The sequence below is a fragment of the Fistularia commersonii genome, chromosome 1 (assembly GCF_037954325.1).
Source record: "Fistularia commersonii isolate RoL2024-O1a breed Wild chromosome 1, RoL_Fcom_v1.0, whole genome shotgun sequence".
In the NCBI taxonomy this organism is placed as follows: domain Eukaryota; kingdom Metazoa; phylum Chordata; class Actinopteri; order Syngnathiformes; family Fistulariidae; genus Fistularia; species Fistularia commersonii.
In genome coordinates, this window is record NC_141284.1 from 10,346,725 (window position 1) to 10,370,830 (window position 24,106).

Sequence of the window (24,106 nt, forward strand, 5' to 3'; positions counted from 1 at the left end):
GAAAGAGTAGAGGAAACAAGACTGAGAGCAGAAGTCAGCATTTGGGAACAGCAGTATGGCTTCATGCCTAGAAAGAGTACTACAAATGCATTATTTGCTTTGAGAATACTAATAGAGAAGTACAGAGAAGGCCAGAGGGAGCTGCATTGTGTTTTGCTAGAAAAAAGAATATGACAGAGTGCAGAGAGAGGAGCTCTGGTATTGTATGAGGAAATATGGAGTGGCAGAGAAGTATGTTAGACTGTTGCAGGACGTGTATGCTAGTTGTGAGACAGTGGTGCAGTGAACTGTAGGGGTAACAGAGCAGTTCAAGTTTCGAGCAACGGAAAATGTGGAAAAGAGTTGAAGAGACGGGTTCAAGCAGATCGGAATGGGTGGAGAAAAGTTACAAGGGCATATGTGATAGAGGACTATCAGACAGAATAAAAAGAAAGGTGTACAAGACAGTGGTGAGACCAGCAATGCTGTATGGACTAGAAACAGTTACAATGACCAAATTGCAGGAGGCAGAACTAGAGGTTGCAGAAATTAGGATGTTTAGGTTCTCTTTGGGAGGGACCAGGATGGATAGGATCAGGAATGAGTCTATCAGAGGAACAGCGCATGTTAGATGTTTTGGTGAGAAGGTCAGGGAAGCCAGACTGAGATGGTTCAGTCATGTACAGAGGAGGGATAGTGAATAAATTGGTAGACAGATGCTGGAATTGGAGCTGCCAGGCAGAGGGTCTCAAGGAAGACCAAAGAGAAGATTTATGGATGTGGTGAGAGAAGATATGAATGTAGTTGGTGTGAGAGAGGAGGATACAGAGAATAGAGTTAGATGGAGACGGTTGATTTGTTGTGGCAACCCCTGAGGGGAAAAGCCTAAAGGAGAAGAAAAGAGAAGAAGATTAAGTGGAGTAAATATGAAGAGGAAAGCTTTTTGCAGTCATCTTGAGTCTGGACCTATGGAAAAAAGCAATTGCAATGCATACACTAGATTCATAAATCTTTTGTTAGAACCAACTGTTGCCAGCCTTTTATTTACATTTAGAGGTTCTCTTTGATAATATGTATCATGTTTTGCTTTATTTTAATATGAACTCACAGTAATAAACCCTGTACCTGATTGAAGCTGAGTGATTTGAGTGTGAACTGAATCTTTTGAGACTGGTTAAACACTTCACATCTGGTTTTTACAGGGGAGTTCTTGTTTCACAGCGAATGAATGGTTATGGAAAAGATAAAACAAATAGATAGAGGAATAGAGCTCCCCAAAGGGATGGAGATATTAGAGCAGGAATTATGAAGGTTAAGAAAGAATCCTATTTGTTATCCTTTTTCTCTTCCTTAACCTTCCTGTGAACCACTACTACCCTACTACGATGCAGCAACTATTAGTACCAGTTTACCAGATGGTCTCGCAAGAGCTATAACGGAAGCTACTATCAGTGTGAAATAATAAACTAGGGAAATGAGGATTGTGGTAGTTTGGTATTCATATCATATTCATTACATTATGTCAGGTCGTGAGCGTCTTCAGCGTTATAAACTTCATCCCAGGTTACTGATGTCTTCCTACCTAGAAGGGGGTTCGCCCCAGATTTGAGAATAGCTTGCACTGAGCTTGTCAAATATTCAGCCTCATAGCACTCCTTTGGCTGTTTGAAATATCTCATTTGAATTCTCTGCACAGAGCAATTTATTGATTTTTATATCCTGCCTTTTGACATTTAATTATAGAAAACCGTGTGTGTTAGCTTAAATATGCGTCCATCTAATGAATCAGAAGAGAGATACAATTTTTGAAAGGCTGCTCTCCCTACCTCAGCCAGCCATAGCCATCGGGGTTTAAAAATTAATTTTACTCTGAGCACATAACTAATTTCTCTACAAAGCAACAAAAAAGAACCTTATGTATGATTATTTGATGGTGCTTGGCTGCTGTGTAGAGGCAGTCAATCATTGAGAAAGAATGCTCTGTAATACACACAAAATTGCAGAAAATGCACAATGCCAGAAAAATGACCTGCTGTGCTGTTACTGTGCTGGCACATGCTTTAGATAACACTACTGAATTATTCACCAGATGTTTCACCATGAAAATGAGACACATAAGGGCCCTTCTATATTAAGGACATATTACAATCCACATAACATAGATACTGATGGAAACGAGTGAGTGAGTGAGTGAGTGAGTGAGTGAGTGAGTGAGTGAGTGAGTGAGTGAGTGAGTGAGTGAGTGAGTGAGTGAGTGAGTGAGTGAGTGAGTGAGTGAGTGAGCGTTGGCATATGCATCTGCTCATGCACATTGCCATATCTGCTGAGGAAGCTTACCTCCCTACCAGTCTGTAAATTCCCAAGACCACAGTGCAATTTTTGCCCACATAGATTTCACAATCAATAATATGTTTGCCTAGGCAGCAAATATGTATATTTTGCTGTTCACAAGATGTGATACATTATTCAGGGAGCTAAATAATTTGTTTGATTTCATGCTTCATATACATCTACAAAATAAATGAAGAGAGCTGGGAAAATATCTGTAAATGTAGTTCAAAAGCCCGTATTGGTAATGCCAATTGAGGTCAGACAAAGATTTCAGGCTGTGTGACTCAAGAGCACTGGGACAAAATGACATCGAAAGCTGGCTGCTCCCTTAAGAGGTCACCACTGTGAAATAATCTCCTCCATCAAACTGTAATGTCTGAATCCTCCTCTAACAGCAAAACAAAATTCACGTCTAAATACTGCTAAAATACTAATTGTTTGATATCTTAGACACGATGGAGATCATGAGTTTCTAATCTTATGCAGATACACAATGATAATGCAAATTTGTGTCTGTGCCAATGTCAAGGTCCACAAAACAACAGGGAGCAGCATTGAGATATACAAGTTTCCTTAATTTAAAGAAAAACCAAAAGCTTTTCACTGGCGCAACCTTAGGTTCTAGCAGAAGCACAAACAAAACTGGAAGAGAGAACTGAAATACAAACAGAATTGACAGCAAAAACACAAAAAGATGCACAGAATAAGGGCATGGAGGGAACTGATTGGATTGTCATAAACAAGACTGTGACAATTCAGTTTGCCATCATTTCTACATGCAATTATAATTTATTCTGTCTTAAGATTATAAAATATATGATTTAATGACAGAAGTCAAAACCAAGCAGGAAGCAGAACTGCTCGAGGTGCTCCTGTGGAATTAGAGGTGATGGCATTTTAGAGTCATAATCACAACATATCTAATGAGATGTACCTGTTTAGAAGTCCTCTATTCAGAACTGTTGAAGGGCTAGTAGTAGTTGTTAGTTGTGGGCTCCAACGACAAGTACACCAGTGCAATAAACTGTGTTTCTGCCCCACTGCTGACCAAAGCCCAGAGGAATGTTTAAGGCTGTGTAAAGTCAAATGAGTTGAAGTGGGAGGAGTTGCTAATCACAAATAAGGACCATCACAGTGATTCAACAGATTGAAATGAAAAACAAGACACACCAGAGACCCAGCCTAAACAGCTGAATAATAAGATATGTGCTATAATAAACTGAAGAAGCCTCTTAGATGAGAGGTCAAATGTCTCAAGAAGAATAAACAGAGCTGTAATAAGGTGGCACAAATCTTTATCTCCCTGCAGAGGGGTGGATGGATACCACCTTGCCCACTCAAGTTTTTTTCATGATTCACTAACTACCATAGTGTGACGCTCAAAGAGCCAGCTGTACAATTTAACCCCAGTTTGATACATATTTTAGCTGTGGGGCATTGTTTAGTGCAGGCCTGGCCAACCTGTGGCTCCCGAGCTGAATGCGGCTCTTAAGTGCATGTCGAATTTTGTGTTTGTGTGTTTTTTACCTGTGCAATCGCGTGTTGCATCCGGGGTTCTCTGTGCACAGCAAAAAAAAAAAACAAAACACACATATATAAAAATTGACATAAACGTGAGAGCTGTTTGTGGCTTGGGAGCCACAGGTTGGCCAGGCCTGGTTTAGTGCTTCAGCCTCAGAGCAAGAAGGTTTGGTTCCCACAGGGGGGCTTTTGGTGAGGAGTTAGCATGTTCTCCCACTGTCTCTATACAGACACACGCAGAAGGTTAATTGGGGTGTGTGAATGAGCTGTTTGTCTGTGATCAACTGGCAACTAGTACAGAGTGTACCCTTCGACCTGGAGTGGGCACTCCACTCATTTCCAGACCGAACGGTCTCGGATTTGGAGGTGCTGATCTCGACTGCTTCACATTTGGCTGCGAACTGCTCTAGCGAAAGCTGGAGATCACGGGCCAATGAAGCAAAGAGGACTATATCATCCGCAAAAAGCAAGACCCATACCTGAGTTCACCAAACTAGATCCTCTCAACACCCTGCCTGTGCCCAGAAATTCTGTCCATAAAAGTTATGAACAGAATCTACGACAAAGGACAGCCCCGTCGGAACTCTAACCCTCACTGTAAACAAGTTTGACTTACAACCAGCAATGCAGACCGTGCTCTGGCACCAATCATACAAGGACCAAACAGCCGGTATTACAGGGTATACTATACTCCCAGAGAACACCCCCCCCCCCCCCCCCCCCCCCATAGGATTCCCCTGAGGGACATGGTTGAATGCCTTCTCTAGGTCCATCAAACACAAGACACACATTCCCATGTGCCCTCAAGGACCCTGCCAAGGCTGTCGAGGTGGTCGGTCCACTGTTCCACGGCCGGGACAAAACCACACTGGGGTTCAATGACCTGTCAGACCCTCCTCTACAGCATCCCTGAGTAGACTTTTCCAGGGAGGCTGGGATCCCCCTGAAGTTGGGGCACACCCTCTGATCCCCCTTTTTAAAGAGGGGGATCACCACCCCAGTCTGCCACGCACTGCCCCCGCCTTCCACGCAACTCTGTTTCCATGTCAGACAGGACAGCCCCACAACATTCAGAGCCTAAAGGAACCCAAGGCGGATCTCATCCAGCCGCCTTGCGACAGTTGTTCTCCATGGCCACAGTAGAAGCACTGAACATGAGCCACTCAGATTCAATGTCCCCCGCCTCCGCCAGATGTGGTTAAGGCTCTGCCGGACATGGGATTTAAAACCTTCTGACAGGGCCTCTCTACCAGGTGTCCCTCACAATGCGTTTGTATTTGTCACGCCTGACCAATGTCCTCTCTCACCATCTGAGCCAACTCACAACCATATGGTGATCAGTTGACACCTCCGCACCTCACTTCACCCAAGTGTCCAGAAAATGCAGCCTCAAGTCCAATGATACGACCACAAAATCGATCATTGAACTGCAGCCTAACGTGTGCTGGTGCCAGGTGCACATGTGCATACCTTTGTGTCTCAACACAGTCTTTGTTATGGACAGAGCATGACAAGCACAGAAGTCCAGTAACAAAACACTGCTAGGGGTCCGATTGGGGGACCATTCCTCCAAATCACACCTTTCAAGGTCTTGCTGTTGCTGCTCACATGAGTGTTAAGTACCCCAGTAAGATTAGGACAGTGACCTGCAGTGAGGTTCATGGCTGGTTAGGCACTGACGTCATCACTGCACATCTCTTTTTCATATTTGAATGGTAAATGTGATTTTTTTTTTTTTTTGTGATTTAGAAAAAAAAAAACTAAAAATGGTGAAGCTACGTGGAAAATAACTTTATAGTACAAATCACTGAATAAATGTAACCATTTAATTTATTTCTTCATTTTGAATTTTTTTCTGTCCGTGATGACAGGTGAGGCCTGGCCTCCCCTGCCTGTACTGACTGCACGTCACTGGATTAGGGAGTCCCCAACAGGAGTGCGGTCTAGCAACGCCTCCAAAAATCCCCTCCAACCGAGAGAGGTGGAGGGAGGCTACCCTCTCGTCCACCGGGTTTAACCCACACATGCAGGAGCTGAGACGGGGGCATCAATATGCCACACCTCCCCGGCGCCTTCCACCGGGGGCAACTCCACAGTGAAAAAGAGTCCAACCCTCTCAAGAGGCCTGGTTCCAGTGCCCAAGCTGTGCGTCAAGGTGAATCCAACTAAATCTAGCTGGAACCTCTCAATCTTCCCCGCCAGAGAGGAACATTCCATGTTCCTAGAGCCAGATTCTGCAGCCAAAGATCAAACCGCCAAGGTTCCCTACTCCTGCCACCACCCGGTTTACACCCAACCCCCTTGGCCCCTCTTATGAGTGGTAAGCCCAAGGGAACCACGATCCACATTGCCCTTTCAGGCTGAGCCTGGTCAAGGCCCATGAGTGCAAGCTCAGGCACCATCGAGCGAGGATTTTAACAAGCTGTCATGGTCCATATTACACAGCACAGTGTAGAAAACATACTGTCACTTTGGTCTTGACAGTGCTTCAGATGTACACAAACACACAAACAGGGACATCCAACAAGCATCTAAGTTTTCATTGTACCCCTGTCAGCTCTCTCCAGTCCACTGAGTGTCTCACTCAGTGTGTAACTCAAATGAATGCCCTGGATCCTGATGCTGTCCACAGACTCCAACGCCTCCCCTGTGTATGTGCATAGGAGCGTGTTCTGTTCTCCTAGACCTCCTGTAATCCACTATGACCTCCTTAGTCTTGCTGCTGTTCAAGATAACGTTGTTTTTGAACACCACCATGTCAAGTGCTGGACCTTTTCTCTGTAGTGGCTGTTATCATTGTCTGAGCCAGTACAGTACAGTACAAATACTGTACAAAGGATACTTTGAGTTTCAAAAAAAATATCAGGTGTGCTCTGGTGTTACTTTCAGTAGGTGTCTGTTTACATTTTTTAAACTACTATAATACTGTATAAAAAATCATTAGGCACAACAAAGATGGTAGATGTCTATCCCTCTTCACAAAGCATTTGCAATTGATGTGTATCATGTTACCATTGGGCACATAAAGATTATAATTAAACAAATCTTAAATGTTCCATTGCACAAAACACTGCTTGAGTTTATTCCTACTGGTAAATAATATTCATAGAACCTACATGGTTCCTCATCAGCTTGTGTGGAACACCACACAAGCTGAACATTTATCCACATTGAACATTTAACATAAATTTTAATTTCTATTTACAAGCTGAAAACAAGTATGTCAACATTTTCTGTTGTGACTTCAGACCTTTGACAATTCAGTTTGATATGACACTTAACTTGTGTTCTGGGCATTCACTGCATCTAAAAGTAACCAAGACTGCAACAGCACTTTATTTTAACCTTCATAGAGCATATTGCAAAACTGCTTTCAGAAAATAACCAAGGTGCATTTTGCTTCAACTGAGGAAAAAAAAAAGAAAAATGTACAATTTAGAACCAAGCGGCCACAAGCAATTTGGTCAAACCATCTTCACACGTACTTGTTATCACAATACTTTGTTATATAGCCTTTGTTGGCAATGACAGAGGTCAAATGTTTTCTCTAAGTCTTCACGAGGTTTTCTCACACTGTTGCTGGTATTTTGGCCTATTCCTCATTGTAGATCCCCTCTGCAGCAGTGATGTTTTGGGGCTGTCACTGGGCAACACGGACTTTCAACTCCCTCCAAAGATTTTCTGTGGGTTTAAGATCTGGAGACTGGCTAGGCCACTCTTGGACCTTGAGATGCTTCTTACAAAGCCACTCCTTCATTGGCCGGGTGGTGTGTTTGGGATCATTATCATGCTGAAAGACCCAGCCACGTTTCTTCTTCAGTGCCGCTGCTGATAGGAGGTTTTCACTCAAAATCTCACAATACATGGCCCTGTTCATTCTTTCTTTCACACGGATCAGTCATCCTGGTCCCTTAGGAGAAAAAAAAGCCCCAAAGTATGATGTTTCCACCGCCATGCTTCACAGTAAGTGTTGTGTTATTTGGATGCAACTCAGCATTCTCACTCCTCCAAACCCAACAAGTTGAGTTTGTAGCAAAAAGTTATTTTCATTCATCGGACCATAGGACATTCTCCTAATCCTCTTCTGGATAATCCAAATGTTCTCTGGCAAACATCAGATGGGCCTGGAAATGTACTGGTTTAAGCTGGGGGACACATCTGGCACTGCAGGATTTGATTCCCTGGTGGTGTAGTGTGTAACTGATGGTAGCCTTTTTTACTTTGGTCCCAGCTCTCTGCAGGTCATTCAGAGGGTTCCCCCATGTGGTTCTGGGATTTTTGGCCACCATTCTTGTGATTATTGGGATCTTGCATGAAGCCCCAGATTGAGGGAGATTATCAGTGGGCTTGTATGTCTTCCTTTTTCTAATAATTGCACCCACATTTGATTTCTTCACACCAAGCTGTTTACCTATTGCAGATTCAGTCTTCCCAGGCTGGTGCAGGTCTACAATTTTGTTTCGGGTTCCTTTGATAGCTCTTTGGTCTTGGCCATAGTAGAGGTTGGAGTGCGACTTTTTCAGGTTGGGGACAAGTGTATTTTATACTGATAACCAGTTCAAACAGGTGCCCTAAATACCAGTAACTTATGGGGGACGGAGGAGCATCTTAAAGAAGAACTTACAGGTCTGTGAGAGCCAGAAATCTTGCTTTTTTGTAGGTGACCAAATACCTATTTTACTGAGGAAGTTACCATTTAATTCATTAAAAATCCTACAATGTGATTTCCTGGATTCTTTCTCCCCCTTCTGTCTCTCATAGTTGATGTGTACTTTTGATGAAAATTACTGGCCTCTCTCTTTCTTAAGAGGGAGAACTTGCACAGTTGGTGGCTGACTAAATACTTTTTTTGCCGTACTTTAAACAGTAATTGGAGTTTTATTCTGCAACAGAAAAAAACGTACACACAGATATGTACCTATTCTCACACTTTTAAATATGTTCTGACAGTTGGAAATGAGACTTTTCAGCTCTAAGCCTGTGACCCTTATTTAACTGAAGATGTGTTTAAAATATAAAACATAACAGCTATTTGCAAACCCAAGTATTTGCATTGAGTTATTTTTTTTTTTGTTTCAATTGTATTTCTTTTAAGAAGTGGTTACACTGATTGATGCCAGTTTCCATTCACTTCTGTATGACCTTCAATTTGTGTAACTGTGGCACAGCTGACTTCTGAAACCAGTACATGCAGTGGGGTTTAACTTACCATGTATTTCATTAATATTTCATTAAGAAATTCTCTGCTTCCAGATACTTTATCGCCTCCGGTCAATGTGACAGTTAAAGCTGTGAAAGCAAATTCTGCTATGGTGACATGGGACATCCTGGAGGGAGATCCCGTCATTGGCTTTGCCATCACACAACAGGTGATTGAAGCAAGCTATGTGATGATGATGTAAACGAAGTGTGCACACTTGTTCATGTATGAATAAACTGCTAAAGAGAACACAGTAACTGTCTAACGTTTTGGTTCCTCCCCAGTGTTTGCTACCTTATCAAGCATAAATCCTTATTCAGTGGTTACTAGACTGCTCATCTACAACAAGTATTGACAATTGACAATTTGTCTAAGCACAGTAATTGTATAAGAAACCTATCATTATAGCATTTTATAGATACAAATGCTGAGACATGTTAGAGGACAGTTGTAGGGTTTTGTGCCAGTCAACTGTGTAGAGCAGAAGCAAAAAAATACAAATTAAGAACTGACGTTTGAAACTGGTATATACTTGAAATTAAAAAAAAAAAAACATGTAATCTGCTTTAATTCTGTTATCCGCATGTACGGTCATTTTTAGTCTGAAATTAGATAAGCCATACAATGGAGTTAAAAAGAAAACAAAATAAGTATTACGGTACCCTAAAATGACCTTTAGATATTAATGATGAATCTGAACCACCATACTCTGTAAAGGACATTACATTCTAAAAATTAAACCTCCATTTTAGGGCTAATTTTATAATGTCAGATGAACTTTTACTACTATAGGAGAGTATCTACTATGCTAAGGGATCCTCACTTATTTCCAAATCTTTCTCATATCAAACAGCTCATTTCGATGAGTCAACAAACCGATGACCTTTGACATGGTCATGTGGGGTCGAGAATCACATCATGGGTCTTAGCTAAATCGAGGGTCTTTAAAGCCTGATTGCAACCTTCTCTGCATTTTTCCTCCAGTTTTAGATTGGATACAATGACTTAAGGCAAAACCTCCCTGATCTGAATGTTTATCATGCTCAGCAACCCCTCTGTTATATTTCCAACAGAAGAAGGATGTGCGCATGCTACGATTCATCCAAGAAGTAAACACAACCACACGTTCCTGTGCATTATGGGACCTGGAGGAGGAGACGGACTATATCGTGCATGTTCAGTCAATCAGCATATCTGGAACGAGCCCGCTGAGTGAACCCCTGCGCTTCCGAACACAGAAGGAGACAGAGACTCAGGCCTCTAAGAGTAAAGGTATAAAACACAACTTTACCTGAAGCCAAAAGCGTTGCTTGTTTGATTGTTTTTAAAGATCTTGGTCCTTCGACAGCTTAGACTGATTTTTTTTTTTTTTTTAAAGAGCAATGAAATTCAGTGGGCATCCAAAGCATCAAAAAAAATTCCGCAAGAGTCCAGCTCAAGTTCATACTCAGTTAAATAAAACACCTACAGGGGTTTATACTACAGTCTGTAGTAATGTCTCTCTGCAGGCCTCACCATTCATGCACTAAGCACAAATCCAGGGTTAGCAAAATGAGGAGAGACATTTATCAGAAACACTGAAGAGGTCGTACTCAGCGCTGTCAGGGGAAGGGAATCGATGTGTATTTGACTAAGGCCCTGCATCAACTTTCTTTTTTTTATATACACTCATTACTCATTCACAGTCTTTTGTCTCAAATAAAATGTTGTATTCTATTTATAACACAAGAGAGGATTGGGGAAAATACAAGAAGCAGAGCTAGAGATAGCAGAGATGACAATGAGGTTCTCTTTGGGAGTAATGAGGATGGATAGGATAAGGAATTAGTTCATCAGAGGGACAGTACATGTTCAGTGTTTTGGAGATAAGGTCAGAGAGGGATAATTTTGGTCATTACATTACATTACATTTGGCAGACGCTTTTGTCCGAAGCGACTTACAATAGAGGACATAAGCACTGCAAATAGTTAGTTAGTTAGTCCTCTTGCACAAGATGCGTAGAGCCAACCGAGGCTACCAGGTTTCTCCATTGGGGTCTGTCGTTGGCAAGTTGCCGTGCCTGTGCCAGGCTCACACCGCAGGCCCTGAGGTCTTGGGCCACAACATCAAGCCAGCGGGTGCGGGGGGCACCTCTGGGTCTTCTCCATCCGGCTAGCCGGGGATTAAAGGCCAAGATGGAGCTTGTGGGGTGTTCGGCAGGCAAGCGGATGATGTGGCCATACCAACGAACTCGCCGCATTGCTGCGAGGCGAGATGCTGGGGGCTGCTGGGTTCGATCCCTTAGGGTCTTGTTGGTGACATGCTGGGTCCAGCTGATGCCTTCTAATGTCCTCAGGGCCCTGGAGTCAAATCCATCAAGCCTGGCTGCCAGCGTGTTGTTCAGCGGCCAGGTTTCGGAGCCATAGAGAAGGACAGAGATGACTGAGGCATTGTAGACCCGGAGCTTTGTCACCCGGGATATGTGCCGGTGTCGCCACAATGGTCTCCACAGGGACTGCATGACTGACGCCGCAAGGGCACGGCGCCGGTCAATCTCAACTTTGAGATCTCCGGTGTTTGATAGGGTTGAGCCGAGGTACTTGAAGGAAGCGACAAAGTGGACAGGGGTGCCGTCGAAGAGGAGTGGTGGTGGATCAGGTCCCTCTCCTATATGCATAAGCTTGGTTTTTGGCCAGCTTATCTTCAGGCCGAGTTTCCTGGACTCCTCATCAAAAACATGGAGGGCTTCACGAAGCTGGTCAGCGGTCTCGCTGAACAGCGTGGTGTCGTCTGCGTACTCGAGATCCCTGAGGGTGTAGCTGCCTATGGGGACCCCAGGGATCCGCTCAGAGACTTTTGTCATCAGATGGTCGATGACACAATTAAAAAGTTCTGGCGCAGCGACGCAGCCCTGCCTCACCCCGCTGTTGATGGGGAACCACTCAGAGTCCCGGCCATTCACACGCACACAGCTTTCGGCTCCTTGGTAGAGCTGCCTAAACAATGTGGTTATTTTGGCCGGGACTCCGAGGGATGTCAGGATCTTCCAGAGAGAGCCGTGGTCCACCGTGTCGAAGGCTGCTTTCAGGTCGATGAAGGCGATGTAAAGGTGCCGATCCTTCCTGAACTCCCGGGCCTTTTCAATTATGAGCCGGAGGGCAGAGATGTGATCTGTGGTAGACCGATTGGTCATGAAACCGGCTTGCTGTTGGCGGCGTCTGCTTTGGGTTGCAGGTAGAGCATGGGTTAGTAGGACGCGGGTGAATAGTTTTCCGGGGATGGAGAGGAGGGTGATTCCTCTGTGGTTGCTGCAGGTCAGCTGATCGCCCTTATGCTTCCAGAAGGGAAGTATAATGCCCCGCCTCCAGACATCAGGCAGCGACTCAGTGACCCACACATGGTTGATGATTTGTGTGAGCCAAAGGATGATGTTGTTACCTCCGGCCTTCAGCATCTCAGCTGTGATGGAACATAGGCCAGGGGCTTTGCCATTTTTGAGCTTTGACAAGGCTGCCTTCACTTCGGCTGGGGTGACCGGGGAAATGAGACAATCCGGGTTATTGTTGGGGTGAGTGGTGGAGGTGGGGGTTTCTGGTAGGGGAGGATGGTTTAGGAGCTCACTGAAGTGCTCCTTCCAGCGACTGAGGCAGTCAGCTTCAGTGGATAGGACGTTTCCGGCCGCATCCTTAACCAGGAAGCAGCGCTTGTGGGGGCCTGCTTTCCCTTGGCGGAGCAGATTGAAAAGCTGCCGCAGGTTGTTGTTTTTGGAGGCTGACTCCATGGCTGTCGCCTGGTTTCTCCAGTATGTTTCCCTATCTTGACGGATGGAAATGTTCCGTTGGCCGTTGAGGCGCCGGTACAGGACCATGTCCCCACGCAGTCGAGCAGCTCGTCGGCTGTTGACGATGTCCAACGTGGCTTGGGAAATCCAGGGCTTCTTGGAGGATGGTCTTGTTCGCCCGGCGGCTCCCTTCGAAGCCATGGTCACCTCGCTTTTAAAGTGAGGCCGGTCCTGGGACATCCCGCTGGTGAGGGCGCTAAAACGGTTCGCGATGGAGCAGCTGTAGCGCTCCATAATGGCAGGGTCTTAGAGACGGGAGGAGTCCAGTTTGGGGGAAGCATTGGCTGAGGCCCCCGCCTTGAGCTTTAGCCGCAGGTCGGCTATCAGCATGCGATGGTCGGTGTTGCCAAGCTGTGCACCTCTGAAGACACGGCAGTTGGTAACCGATGTCTTCCAGCGGCGGGAGATGAGGATGTGGTCTATGGCTTTTTTTGTCTTCCCGTCCAGGCTGTACCAGGTCCAGTGGTGGATTCTCTTTCGGGGGAACCAAGAGTCAGCGATGCAGAGGTTGGTGGCTCTGCAGAGGTTAAGTAGCCGTTGGCCGTTGTCGTTGGTGGTGGTATCGACGGAGACTGGGCCAGTTACAGCCGGGAGGGTCGGATCCTGAATCGAGATTGTGTCATTGGCGTCGGTGAGGACGATGACAATGTCATGGGGGGGTGCAGCCTGGATGGCATCTTGCAGTTGGTCATAGAATGTGTCCTTGGCATGGTCTGGGGTGACGTCAGTTGGGCTGTAGGCGACAATGACTGTCAGCTTCCCATGTTGGTGTTGGAGGCGAGCAGACAGCAGTCGATCGCTAACTGGTTTCCAACTGATGACGGTGTTCCTCCGGTATAGCGGGATGGCTAGGGCTACTCCATAAAGGCCTCTGCCATCATTTGGGCCGCTCCAGAGGAAAAGATGGTCGCCAGCAGTGGTCTCTCCAGTTCCGCGCCAGCGTGATTCACACAGGCCAGCAAGGGTGATGTTATACCTTGAGAGTTCACGGGATAGCAATGTGGCATAGCCGGGGCGCAGGAGTGTCTGGACATTCCAGCAGGCAATGCGGGTTTTGTGACGGAGATCCAGTTGGCGTAGTCCGGGGGCAGGCAGGGGTCTGTTACCGAGAAGATCCGTCTGGTTTATTCTGGTTGCTCTGGTTGGTTTCGTAACTGGTTTATTTCACCATGCCGGGTAGTTGGCCCTGCGATGGCTATTCAGCTGGTGGGGCTGCCACCTCACAGCACACTGACATGCTGCTGGAGGCTGGCGGGTTCACGGTTTGTTGTGACCCGCCTGCGTGTGCCCCCAACTCGTGCTTTTCTCTCAGGGTCTGCTCCCCTAGCCTTTTGTCTTCCCAGACTAACCCACAAGGCAGTGGGACTGAGCCACACTTTGTCTGGTCCCTCACCTGGGACCTGTTTGCCTTGGGTGACCCTTCCAGGGGCATGAAGCCCCCGACAACATAGCTCCCAGGATCACTGGGACACGCAAACCCTCCACCACGGTAAGGTGGCAGCTCACGGAGGGCTTTCACTTTTTCATTACAAAATGAAATGAAAAAGTTATTACATTTTGTCCAAAATGTAATAACTTTTTAATTTCATTTTGTAATAAAGCCGCATTTTGTAATAAACTGCCGCATTTTGTAATAAACTGCCCCAACGCATTTTGTCATAAATTTTGCCGCATTGTGTAATAAGTTATTACATTTTGAGAAGATTATTACAAAATGCACTTGCAACTTTTTTTATTCTCTAGGAAATGTAATAACATGAAACTTATAGAATATTCTCTGTTAATGCAACCTTTGAATAGTGTACTGATAGTAATTGCTAAGTACTGCTACTAGGCTAATACAGTGATACTAATAATAGGCCTAGCTTTTACAAATACTTTTAAGTAAAATAAAATACAATTAACAAACTTATGCTTTAGAATTGTTATTACATAATGCACCATGTTATTACATTTCCTAGAAAATAAAAAAGTTGCAAGTGCATTTTGTAATAATCTTCTCAATATGTAATAACTTATTACATAATGCGGCAAAATGTATTACAAAATGCGTTGGGGCAGTTAATTAGAAAATGCGGCTTTATTACAAAATGAAATGAAAAAGTTATTACATTTTGGCCGTTTATTACAAAATGCACTCTTATTACAAAATGCGGCTCAACAGACCTAAACAAGAGCTCTACTACCATGATCTCACCAACAGTCACAGCTGCAAAATAAAAAAGGGGAGTCTTCTCGATAGTGAGGTGAACTTAGTGTAATTCTGCAGAGGTGTGGCTTACCACTGCATTTGAAACCAGAAAATCTCTTATTTCACAGGAAACTCAGGGCAGTAAAAAAATTGTGACGGTCAGTGATTCTAAGTTTGAAGCAGGCCATGGGTGGAAGTTTAAAATCCTGATTTAAAACAGGTACAAGTTTCTTTAAAGCAGAAAATCAATAAAACTTGCCTGAGGATGAAGTGACGATGAGCGAAAAAGTGATTAAGTACAATAGTTTCAAACAGGTCTGCTCTTGCTGTGTGTGCAAGACTGCAATTTTAAAGAAAATAAAGGAATATTTATAATTGTATTTGTAATTCTAATCTCAAAATCCAGTGCCAATTTCAATGTACTTGTTACCTGTAAGAAAGTCTGTTCAATGGCAACCCAACAGGCTGTGATGATCCGAACATGTAGGTGATTTCACCATGGAGTACTTATAGCCAAAGTGATCAGTGGCTTCTTATTTGGAACTCATAGCACCATCAAGTTAATGTAAAATGTAGCTACTCACTCTGATCAAGTCATCATTTTCTCAAAAGGTCACAGAGAGAACCATTGATTGTGTGAGGAGGATATACAAACTCAATACAGAAAGGCTCCAGTTGGCCTTGAACCCTAGGGCTTCTTGCTGCTTTAGTGGTAAATACTAATAGTTTGTTGCCCATGAATTCACTATATTCAATGCCTAGTTTTATTTTATTCAAAGAGGCACACCCTTCTGTCATTGTCACAAGCCTTGCGCAATTTGATTAATTGCTCACTCAGCAATTCTTCCATTTGTTAGGTTTGTCAGGATTGTCATCAGGACTAACAAAAAGCATAGTGACATCCTGACATATTCGAATTAATCCATGTGACGGTAATGGCCACTCTAAGACTTGAAACAACAATGCTATCCCCAGGATATATTTAATCACAATTAAGCCAGATCCACTTGGGTTTTCATTATTTTCAGTAATTTATTTTGGTTATATGTTACCTGGGACTTAGGTTTTCATCCGTCCATGTATGTGGGAAGAAGAGATAGCACTATGGAAAATTTATAGATTCCTTTCTACCACCTGTATATAAAAGAGTTGACAAAATTACATGAAAAGCTAGATTGATTGCATAAAATGAATAAATAAAAGACAAATTATTATGAGAAGACGGGAAGTGTAGGAGGACTCAGTCAGTTTAAATTAGGGTTTCAGTTCATTTCAGTTATTAAACTTGACCTTACATCCCAATATAAACAGTACCTTTTGGCTCCCACAGATGAAGTGACAATGGAGGAAGTAGATCAGACCACCCAGCTGAGGGCAGGGGAGCTCATAATCATTGTTGTGGTGCTTATCATGTGGGCAGGTGAGGAAGATGCTGTTGAATGGCTTGTAATAGCAGACTTTATATTCTGAGGAAGATAGTCAGAGTTTGCTGATCATATTCTACCCCCCCCTTCCCCAGGTGTGATCGCTCTCTTCTGTCGCCAGTATGATATCATCAAAGACAACGAGCCCAACAACAACAAGGAAAAAGCCAAAAACTCCTCTGAGTGCAGTACTCCTGAACACCCAACTGGGGGGCTATTACACAACAAGGTATAACCCACCACCCTCCTCTCACTGGGTTGCCTCCCCCTCGACGGTGCTGGACAGGTGGATGGTCCTGACCACTTCTAGAACTTTTCCAATGACAGTTGGACAGAGCATCTGCAACAGGAAGAAATTTTAAATGTCGCATCAACATTGCAGCATTTTTCACATGACTGGAATATTCAACATCAAACAGCGACCACACATACATTTTGAACTCAACCCACCTCTCTTTTGGTAAATGCAGAAATGTTCTATCTTCAAATCAGCACAAGAAATCTCAGGCATACCAAATGTAAAGCCCTTTCACTGTCTTGCTATGAACATCATTAATGTACAGATGCATCCTAATGCTCATTTAAGAGGTTCATTTAATTATTCCTAAGACTCCTTCTCCCTTCTGATACCTGTTATATTCTTTTTTGCTTCAACAGTTGCCCAAGAACAACAATAGGATGCCATCTGTCAACATAATTGAAGTGTGACTTCCAAGATGTCCTCGCTTTATCCAAAAGACTTTGTGTTCTCACAAAAAGCAAGTCCCTTTTAAGCCAATCCCCTTGACAGGATGAGGCTGGGACCCTGAGCCCATCAGCTGTGCCTATTTTCCTTTGGCATGTGGCATGGCGGTGAAGTGATGCTGCAAGGTTGTGAGGGCAGACATCGGCTTGGTTGGCACTGGTCTAAAACCTTAGTCTGCAGTAAGAGAGGGTAGTGAGAGCCCACTCGCATTTCCATGCTCAAAAGCTACCATCCCATGGAGCAGCTGAGATGCAGGCCAAATGGCCCAGCAGTGGACAGGCTGCAGAAAAAAATAACCCCAGGGACCAAAGCTGATAAACACTGACAGAGACATTTTTCATTCTTTGTCTCTCACTTTCTCATGTCTTTCTTCTTTCTTTCGCTCCTGTATTTTCTCAACAATCTCAAACCTAGCCTGTTCCCATTTCTGGCAGGCACAAAGATACATACACTTTTTTTAATAAATACATGGCCATACTGTACTTAAACTTCAGCTTCCAAATGCTGTTGTCCTCATAACATCCTATTGTCAATTACATGTCTAAATTGAATGTAAATACATCATCATTCAAGTGCATCACTGCTGTTTTTCTTAATTAAAAAAAGCCCACAAGATTAATTTTATTGCCCTGGTACAGCTCTAACCACCTATCAGGCAGAAACTTTTGCAGCCCTGTGGGTACTAATTTAATTCTAACAAGCTAATTTTACCCCCTCAGGAATGTCATATTCCTCCTGGTTAGTAAAGAGACTGGTTATCATATCTGAAGGGGAATCACTTCACATTTGATGGGACATGAAAGTTTGGTATAAATTCAGAATTATTTTTTGACATCCTGTGAAATAAATATTTTGAAAATTTTCCATTCTGCTTCCAGGATGAGCCCTTTAGATTTCCTTGTGTTTTTCTGTTGAAAGTGATGGATTTCAAAGAGGACATGTATAACAGCAAGAATCGTGTAATTAATGAACTTTAAAAAGAGCTGTAGAAGTCTATAGTTAAGCAAAGACACAACAAGGGATTTCTTAAATCAGCAATAACAGGCCTCAGTGAAGAATGAAGGCAAGATTTCAGATTTTAGTATCTGAGTTTAAAATTGGTAGCCTCCAATAATACAATGCTTGGATCATTTAAGAATCTATACCTTGTTTTAACTTAAGTGAATATGATCAGCCTAATTTCAAGATGACCACCCAGTGCTGCTGTAAAAACTTTGGTTTCCTACCGACAAGAAGAAAACAATACCCCAGCCCCAAGCTTCAACCCTGACACTCCTTTAAGACATCTTTTCAGGATGCCACCAAGACAGAAGGGCTTCTATCAAGATTTTTTGAACATTTGTCAATTTTACAAAGGTAATATGTATAATGCGGGATACACCATTTCCACATGGCACCGTAGACTGCGTAGTCACTGAGAAACTTCATGATGCTTGTTTGTTGTGGGTCAGATCATAAAGTAGGATCCAATGTATAGGGAACCTATAATGCTCACTTCATGGCACTGCATGATGTTAACTAAGCATTATTCACTGTCTAATTATAATTTTTTCTTGCACTGACTATTCGTTCAGTTCAGTCTATACTTTGGTTGAATTGAGTCTTATTCAAGCCTTTGACCTCAACCTCCATCACTAACTAGACTTTCAGTGTTTTTTTTTTTTATCCCAAACTGGTCCCTTTTCAATCAGAACACTTGAAAAACGTCCGATGAAAATTTTTTCTTTGGCTTTTCCCTACAGGGATTACCAAAGTGAATTAACCTCCTCTATTTAACCCCATTCTCTTTATCCTCTTCCCTTACATCAACTAAACTCACGTCCTCTTCCATTACATCCATAATTCTTCGCTTTTGTCTTCCTTTTCTACCTCATGCCTGGCACTTCCAACCCCAGCATCCTTCTACCAGTATATTCACCATCCCTCCTCTCTACATGACCATCTCAATCTGACTTTGATTGACTCTTTGACTTTGATTTGACTCTCTTGCTTATCTCCAAAACATGGTACATGTGCTGTCCCTCTGAGGGACCCATTCCTGATCCTGTCCATCTTTGTCACTCCCAAGGAGAACCTCAACATCTTCATATCAGCTACCTTCAGCTCTGCCTCCTGTCTTTTCCTCAATGCCTCTGTCTCTGAACCATAAATCATTGCTGGTACTACTATTGTCTTTTATTCCTTTCCTTTCGTTGTGGCTGATATTCTTTTATAACACATTATGCCTGACACTTTTCTCCAGCCATTCCTACCTGCTTGAACCTGTTTTTTCACTTCTTTTCCACACTCTCCACTCTCAGGACTGTTGATACTAAGTACTTAAAATTCTCCACCCTCATCTGTACTCACCGCTCCACTTGGGTTCTTCTTATTCAAAGAAATTTATTCAATCTTGCTGTGACTAAACCTTCAGGTCTCTCTTCTCTAGAGCATATCTCCATACTTCCCCACTGCCTCACAGCTCGTATACAGTCTAGTCTAACCTAGTTCTCTGTCACTCCAGACTTCTTCCTACAGTACCATCTTTAGCTTGTGTTGCATTTCACTGTACTCCTGTCTGCTCTATCTGCTTCTTTGCCCCCAGTGTCCCACTTCCTTGCTAGCCTCTTTCTCTATATTTACTCTCGCACTTCCTCGTTCCACCACCAAATCTCCCTATCTACTTTCCCTCCAGAAGACACGCCAAGTACCCTCCTACCAGTGACGTGCGGTGAGGTTCATGGTTGGTGAGGCAGAGGCACTGACGTCATCAGTCAGATTTACAAACATATGAACCCTACCTTATTCACCATTTTATTGGCGGCAGTTACCGTGTTTTGTTTAAAATATCATATCAGCATTCTTTACATATACAAACTGTAGCATAGAAAAAAGCACATAAAAAAAAAACATTATTATCTCTTACCTTTACTTATAAATTAAGTCCATGCGCCGCTGATCGGCGCTGAGCAGTTTTCCTTTACCTTCGCATTGTGGAAGCTGATGTTGAGTCTTTGCTGTTCATTCAAAGCCAAATCTATCCTGGACATCTCGTATGTTTTCAGCACGATTTGACTTTGAATGGGAGTGGCCGACCGCTCATGTTTGATTGTCAGAAGTTGAGAAAAGAATGCAGGAAAAGCAGAAAAGGCACTCTCTTACTAGACATCCACACAGCCAGCCTTTTCGTGTTAACCACTCCGTTTGAAAAGACCGAGTCTTCCGTCTCGTAACTTGAAGCAAATCCGTTAGCGCCGGCGTCAGTCCTCCCTTACTTATTATCTCCTGCTTCGACTGAAAGTCCAGTTTAAATTTTTTTTTTCAGTTTAGCTATGTAATCCTCCATTTTGGAAGTAAAGCCAAGCAAGAGCAAAAAATGACTGGATGGCTGCACTTGACTTGCTACGTGTTTACAGTAGCTTGCTATTGCAAATTATTTAGCCAAGTGGTAAAAAGAATCCCTGGGATCACCAGTGCCCCCTACCATGAGGCCCCGTCACTGTGTGCCTCACTTAGTGTGCCTTCGCTGCCGCTTCATGATCGCTCGGCCCGAGAAACATGTTACAGTTGTTGACGAAAAAAAATATACACATCAGCTAAAGTATGGAAATTTAACTCATGTATTAGCGCTTGAAGTGTTTGAAAATTTTAATAGTGACATCCACAGAGACAGCAATACGGTCTCAGCCGCATAGCATGGCAGCGCAGTTATTGCGCAATTCATAGCGGGCTCGCGTCACCGCACGGCTCTTCTTCATATTTAAACGCTAAATGTGATTTTATTTTATTTTTTCAGCGAATTTGAAAAAAAATGACTAAAAATGGCGAAGTTAGGTTGAAAATAACTTTATAGTACAAATCACTGAATAAATAGAACCATTCAAATTATTTTTTCATTTTACTTTTTTTTCTTTCCATGATGCCAGGTGAGGCCCGCCCTCACCTGCCTCTACTGACTGCACGTCACTGTCTCCTACCTATCTCCCTGACCACATTAGCTATAATTGTCCAGTCTTCTGGAAGCTCTCCCTGACCACCCAGAACATTTCTCTTCTCTTCCCTGAAAGCCATATAACTCTCCTCCTTCAGTTTGCACCACTTCATCCTCTGTTCTCCCTTTGTCCTCTTGATCTTCCTTGTCACCTGATTCATCCTACAAGCCACCATCCTGTGCTGTTTGGCCTACCAATACTTTGCAGTCACTGATGTCCTTCAGATTATGGAATCTATACAAGATACAACTACTTTGCAGCACTAAATCAGATTAAATCGTCTATACCAGATGAAGTCTACCTGTGTGTCTACCTCCACTCTTATAAGTGACCCTATGTTCCTGCCTCTTCCGGAAAAAATATTCACCACAGCCATTCCCATCCTTTTGCCAAAGTCTACCACCCTCTGTCCCTCCTTGTTTTTATCCTGGATGCCAAACCTGCCCATCACTTCTTCATCACCTCTATTTCCTGCACCAACATGTCCATTGAACTCTAGACTAGTTTCCACTCTCACCTCTGGGAATATTCTGCATCACTTCATCTAACTCACTCCAGAATTTTTCCCTCCCCTTTAACTCACATCCCACTTCTGGGATATAGTCACTAACGACATTTAGCATCACACCTTCAATTTCTATCTGATAAGAACAGTTCTCTCAAATAAGGAAAAAGGGTTGTTTACAAACTAAGGATACAGGTTTTTTAAGGAGTCATAGTACTCCATTCATATAGGCAAATAATGATGAGGTATTGAACCCAAATTTCATTCATCAGTAAATAAAAGGGAATGAAAGGCTAGAATTCTGCAGGCAAAACTGTCTTGAAAAACATTAAATACTTGAATCCTCCAGCGTTTAAGGATCGCCTTTGTGCTTTCAAAGTAGGATTACTTCATTATACTAGTGATTTTCCAATTTTTGGCACGATTCCTTTGCATTTGATTCCTATAGCTGTCAGACAGTAAGGACTATTGCCACAGAGTATCACATGTTAATATCCACGAGGTACCAACAGAATTGGGTTGATTTGTTTTAGACACTGAAACTGTGATGTCAGTTATCTGGGTGTTAGTGTAACAGAGAGAGAAAAAAGCAAAGAGAGAGTTAGACATTGCCATTAGGGCTGTAAAATAAGATCTCTGTTAATTAAATAGTCCAAGAATTTCACACTCTGCTTGTTGGTGGTTATGAGTCATAACCACTGTTACCCTAATTTTTAAGAGGTAGCCTGCCAGGACCGTGGCTGGTTCGGGCTACAGTGTAAAGAACTAATGAATCTTCCAATGAAAAGGACACCGTTCAGGGAGGACAGGAGAGACTTTATTTCGTACTCACTTGCGGAACAGTCAGGTTCCACCTGCGCACATGGCCAACCGGAACCTCCCTGCCCTCTCACCCGTGCATCCTTTAAACCAGTCCCCCCTAAAACAAGGTCAGGTAGAACCAATCACCCCCCATACTTTCTCCCCAATGCATCTCTTTAGGCAACTACCAACCACGGCAAAACGAATTGAAAGAGCACCAACATACAACCCATAATCAAAATAGCACATAATTTGCATGGTTACAGTCCTCCCTTGCTACCAGTAGAAATGTCCCCATCTCACAACCTCCCTGTCACAACACATAACATATGAGAAAATAACCCAATATGTGTAAAGGTAGAATACATCCCGAAATTCAGCCAGCCAACAACTTGCTGGATAATATCACATAGAACATGTACACTCCTTGACATATGCAAAACGTCATAACATATCACCACACCCCTAATAACAGAAAAACCAATGAGGGGTGTCTAAGTGTAATCACAGTCCATCAAGTGACACAGTCTCCGTACCTAGGCGGATGCTTCACTTGGCGGCCACTGAGGGTCGTTAGGCCCACAGGTCCCTGAGAGAGTGACCCAGTTGTAGTGGGGCCCACAGGGGGGCAGGGGGAAATGAGGAGCGGAGGGTGAAGAGGGGGAAGGGTGAGGACGCATAGATGGAATACTGCGGCAAATAGCACCCCTGATGGATGTCGGTGTCAGCTGTCCCCCAGCATCAACAGGCACATGTGGAGGGGTGGGAAGATGAAAAGGCAAGGCCCCTTACAAGGCTGTAAGGCGAGGGGCCGGTGAAGTGCCCACCTCAGCAGGTGTAGCGGGTGGCTGTCGGACAGGAGAGGAAGCTGGAAAGTCCCTTTGTAGGTTTACAGTCTGTTATGATGAACAATCCACTGTCATGAGCCAGTGCTCCTTGGATCCTTGTTTTCATATGTAACACCTTGGTAACCATTACTGCTCATGCGCTGTAGGACCACATAGGGGCCCTTCCATCTGGTAGCCAGCTTGTTCATCTTGTGTGCCGGATCATCCAGAAGAACCAAATCACCTGGCTGATGTGGGTGAAACACAACTTTTTTGTCATACTGAGCCTTCTGACACTGCTTGTTTGCTGCAGAGTTGTGAGCTGCTTCTCTGAAAGCACATGACAAGCGGGTCGCAAGGTGAGTAGCATAAGCTGCTGGTGTACCATGGGTAGAGGAGGTTAGAGTTGGACAACAGTTCAACAAAACATCAAGTGGCAAGTTAGGCTCTCGACCATTCACCAAGAAGAAAGGAGAAAACCCAGTACTTGAATGAACACTTAAGTTGTAGGCCAGCTCTGCTTGTAGCAAATACTGGTCCCATTCACCACTAGTTTCAACCATGTACTTAGCAAGCTGATCTTTCGGTGTCTGGTTCAGTCTCTGGACCCTGCAATCTGACTGAGCATGGTATGGTGACGTGCAGGTCTTGTTAATGCCAAGGAGACCACAGAGATGCTTCAATGAGGTCTGACTCAAACTGCCGTCCATGGTCAATGTGGATTGACTCTGGCACACCATGATGTCTGATGTACTCCTCAAAAATACACAGTGCCACCGTAGTAGCCCAT

The 24,106-nt window shown here is 43.7% G+C and overlaps 1 protein-coding gene across 3 annotated transcripts in view; it reads left to right on the plus strand.

Annotated features, from left to right (window-relative positions):
• Positions 1–18,101, plus strand: part of fndc5a (fibronectin type III domain containing 5a) — a 34,115-nt gene extending 16,014 nt beyond the window's left edge. Inside the window, exons 2-6 of one of the 3 annotated variants that reach the window (XR_015106184.1) lie at positions 9,085–9,200; positions 10,105–10,303; positions 16,374–16,463; positions 16,563–16,927; positions 17,125–18,101. Coding sequence is in view for 1 of the 3 variants with exons in the window: in XM_086147150.1 (XP_086003276.1) it covers positions 9,085–9,200; positions 10,105–10,303; positions 16,374–16,463; positions 16,563–16,696; positions 17,125–17,175 (590 nt within the window). In the remaining 2 variants the exon portion in view is untranslated. Of the gene's footprint in view, positions 1–9,084; positions 9,201–10,104; positions 10,304–16,373; positions 16,464–16,562; positions 16,986–17,124 lie in introns of all 3 variants that reach the window. The other 2 variants (XR_015106185.1, XM_086147150.1) reach the window with 2 other exon arrangements.
• Positions 18,102–24,106: the final 6,005 nt, after the last annotated feature.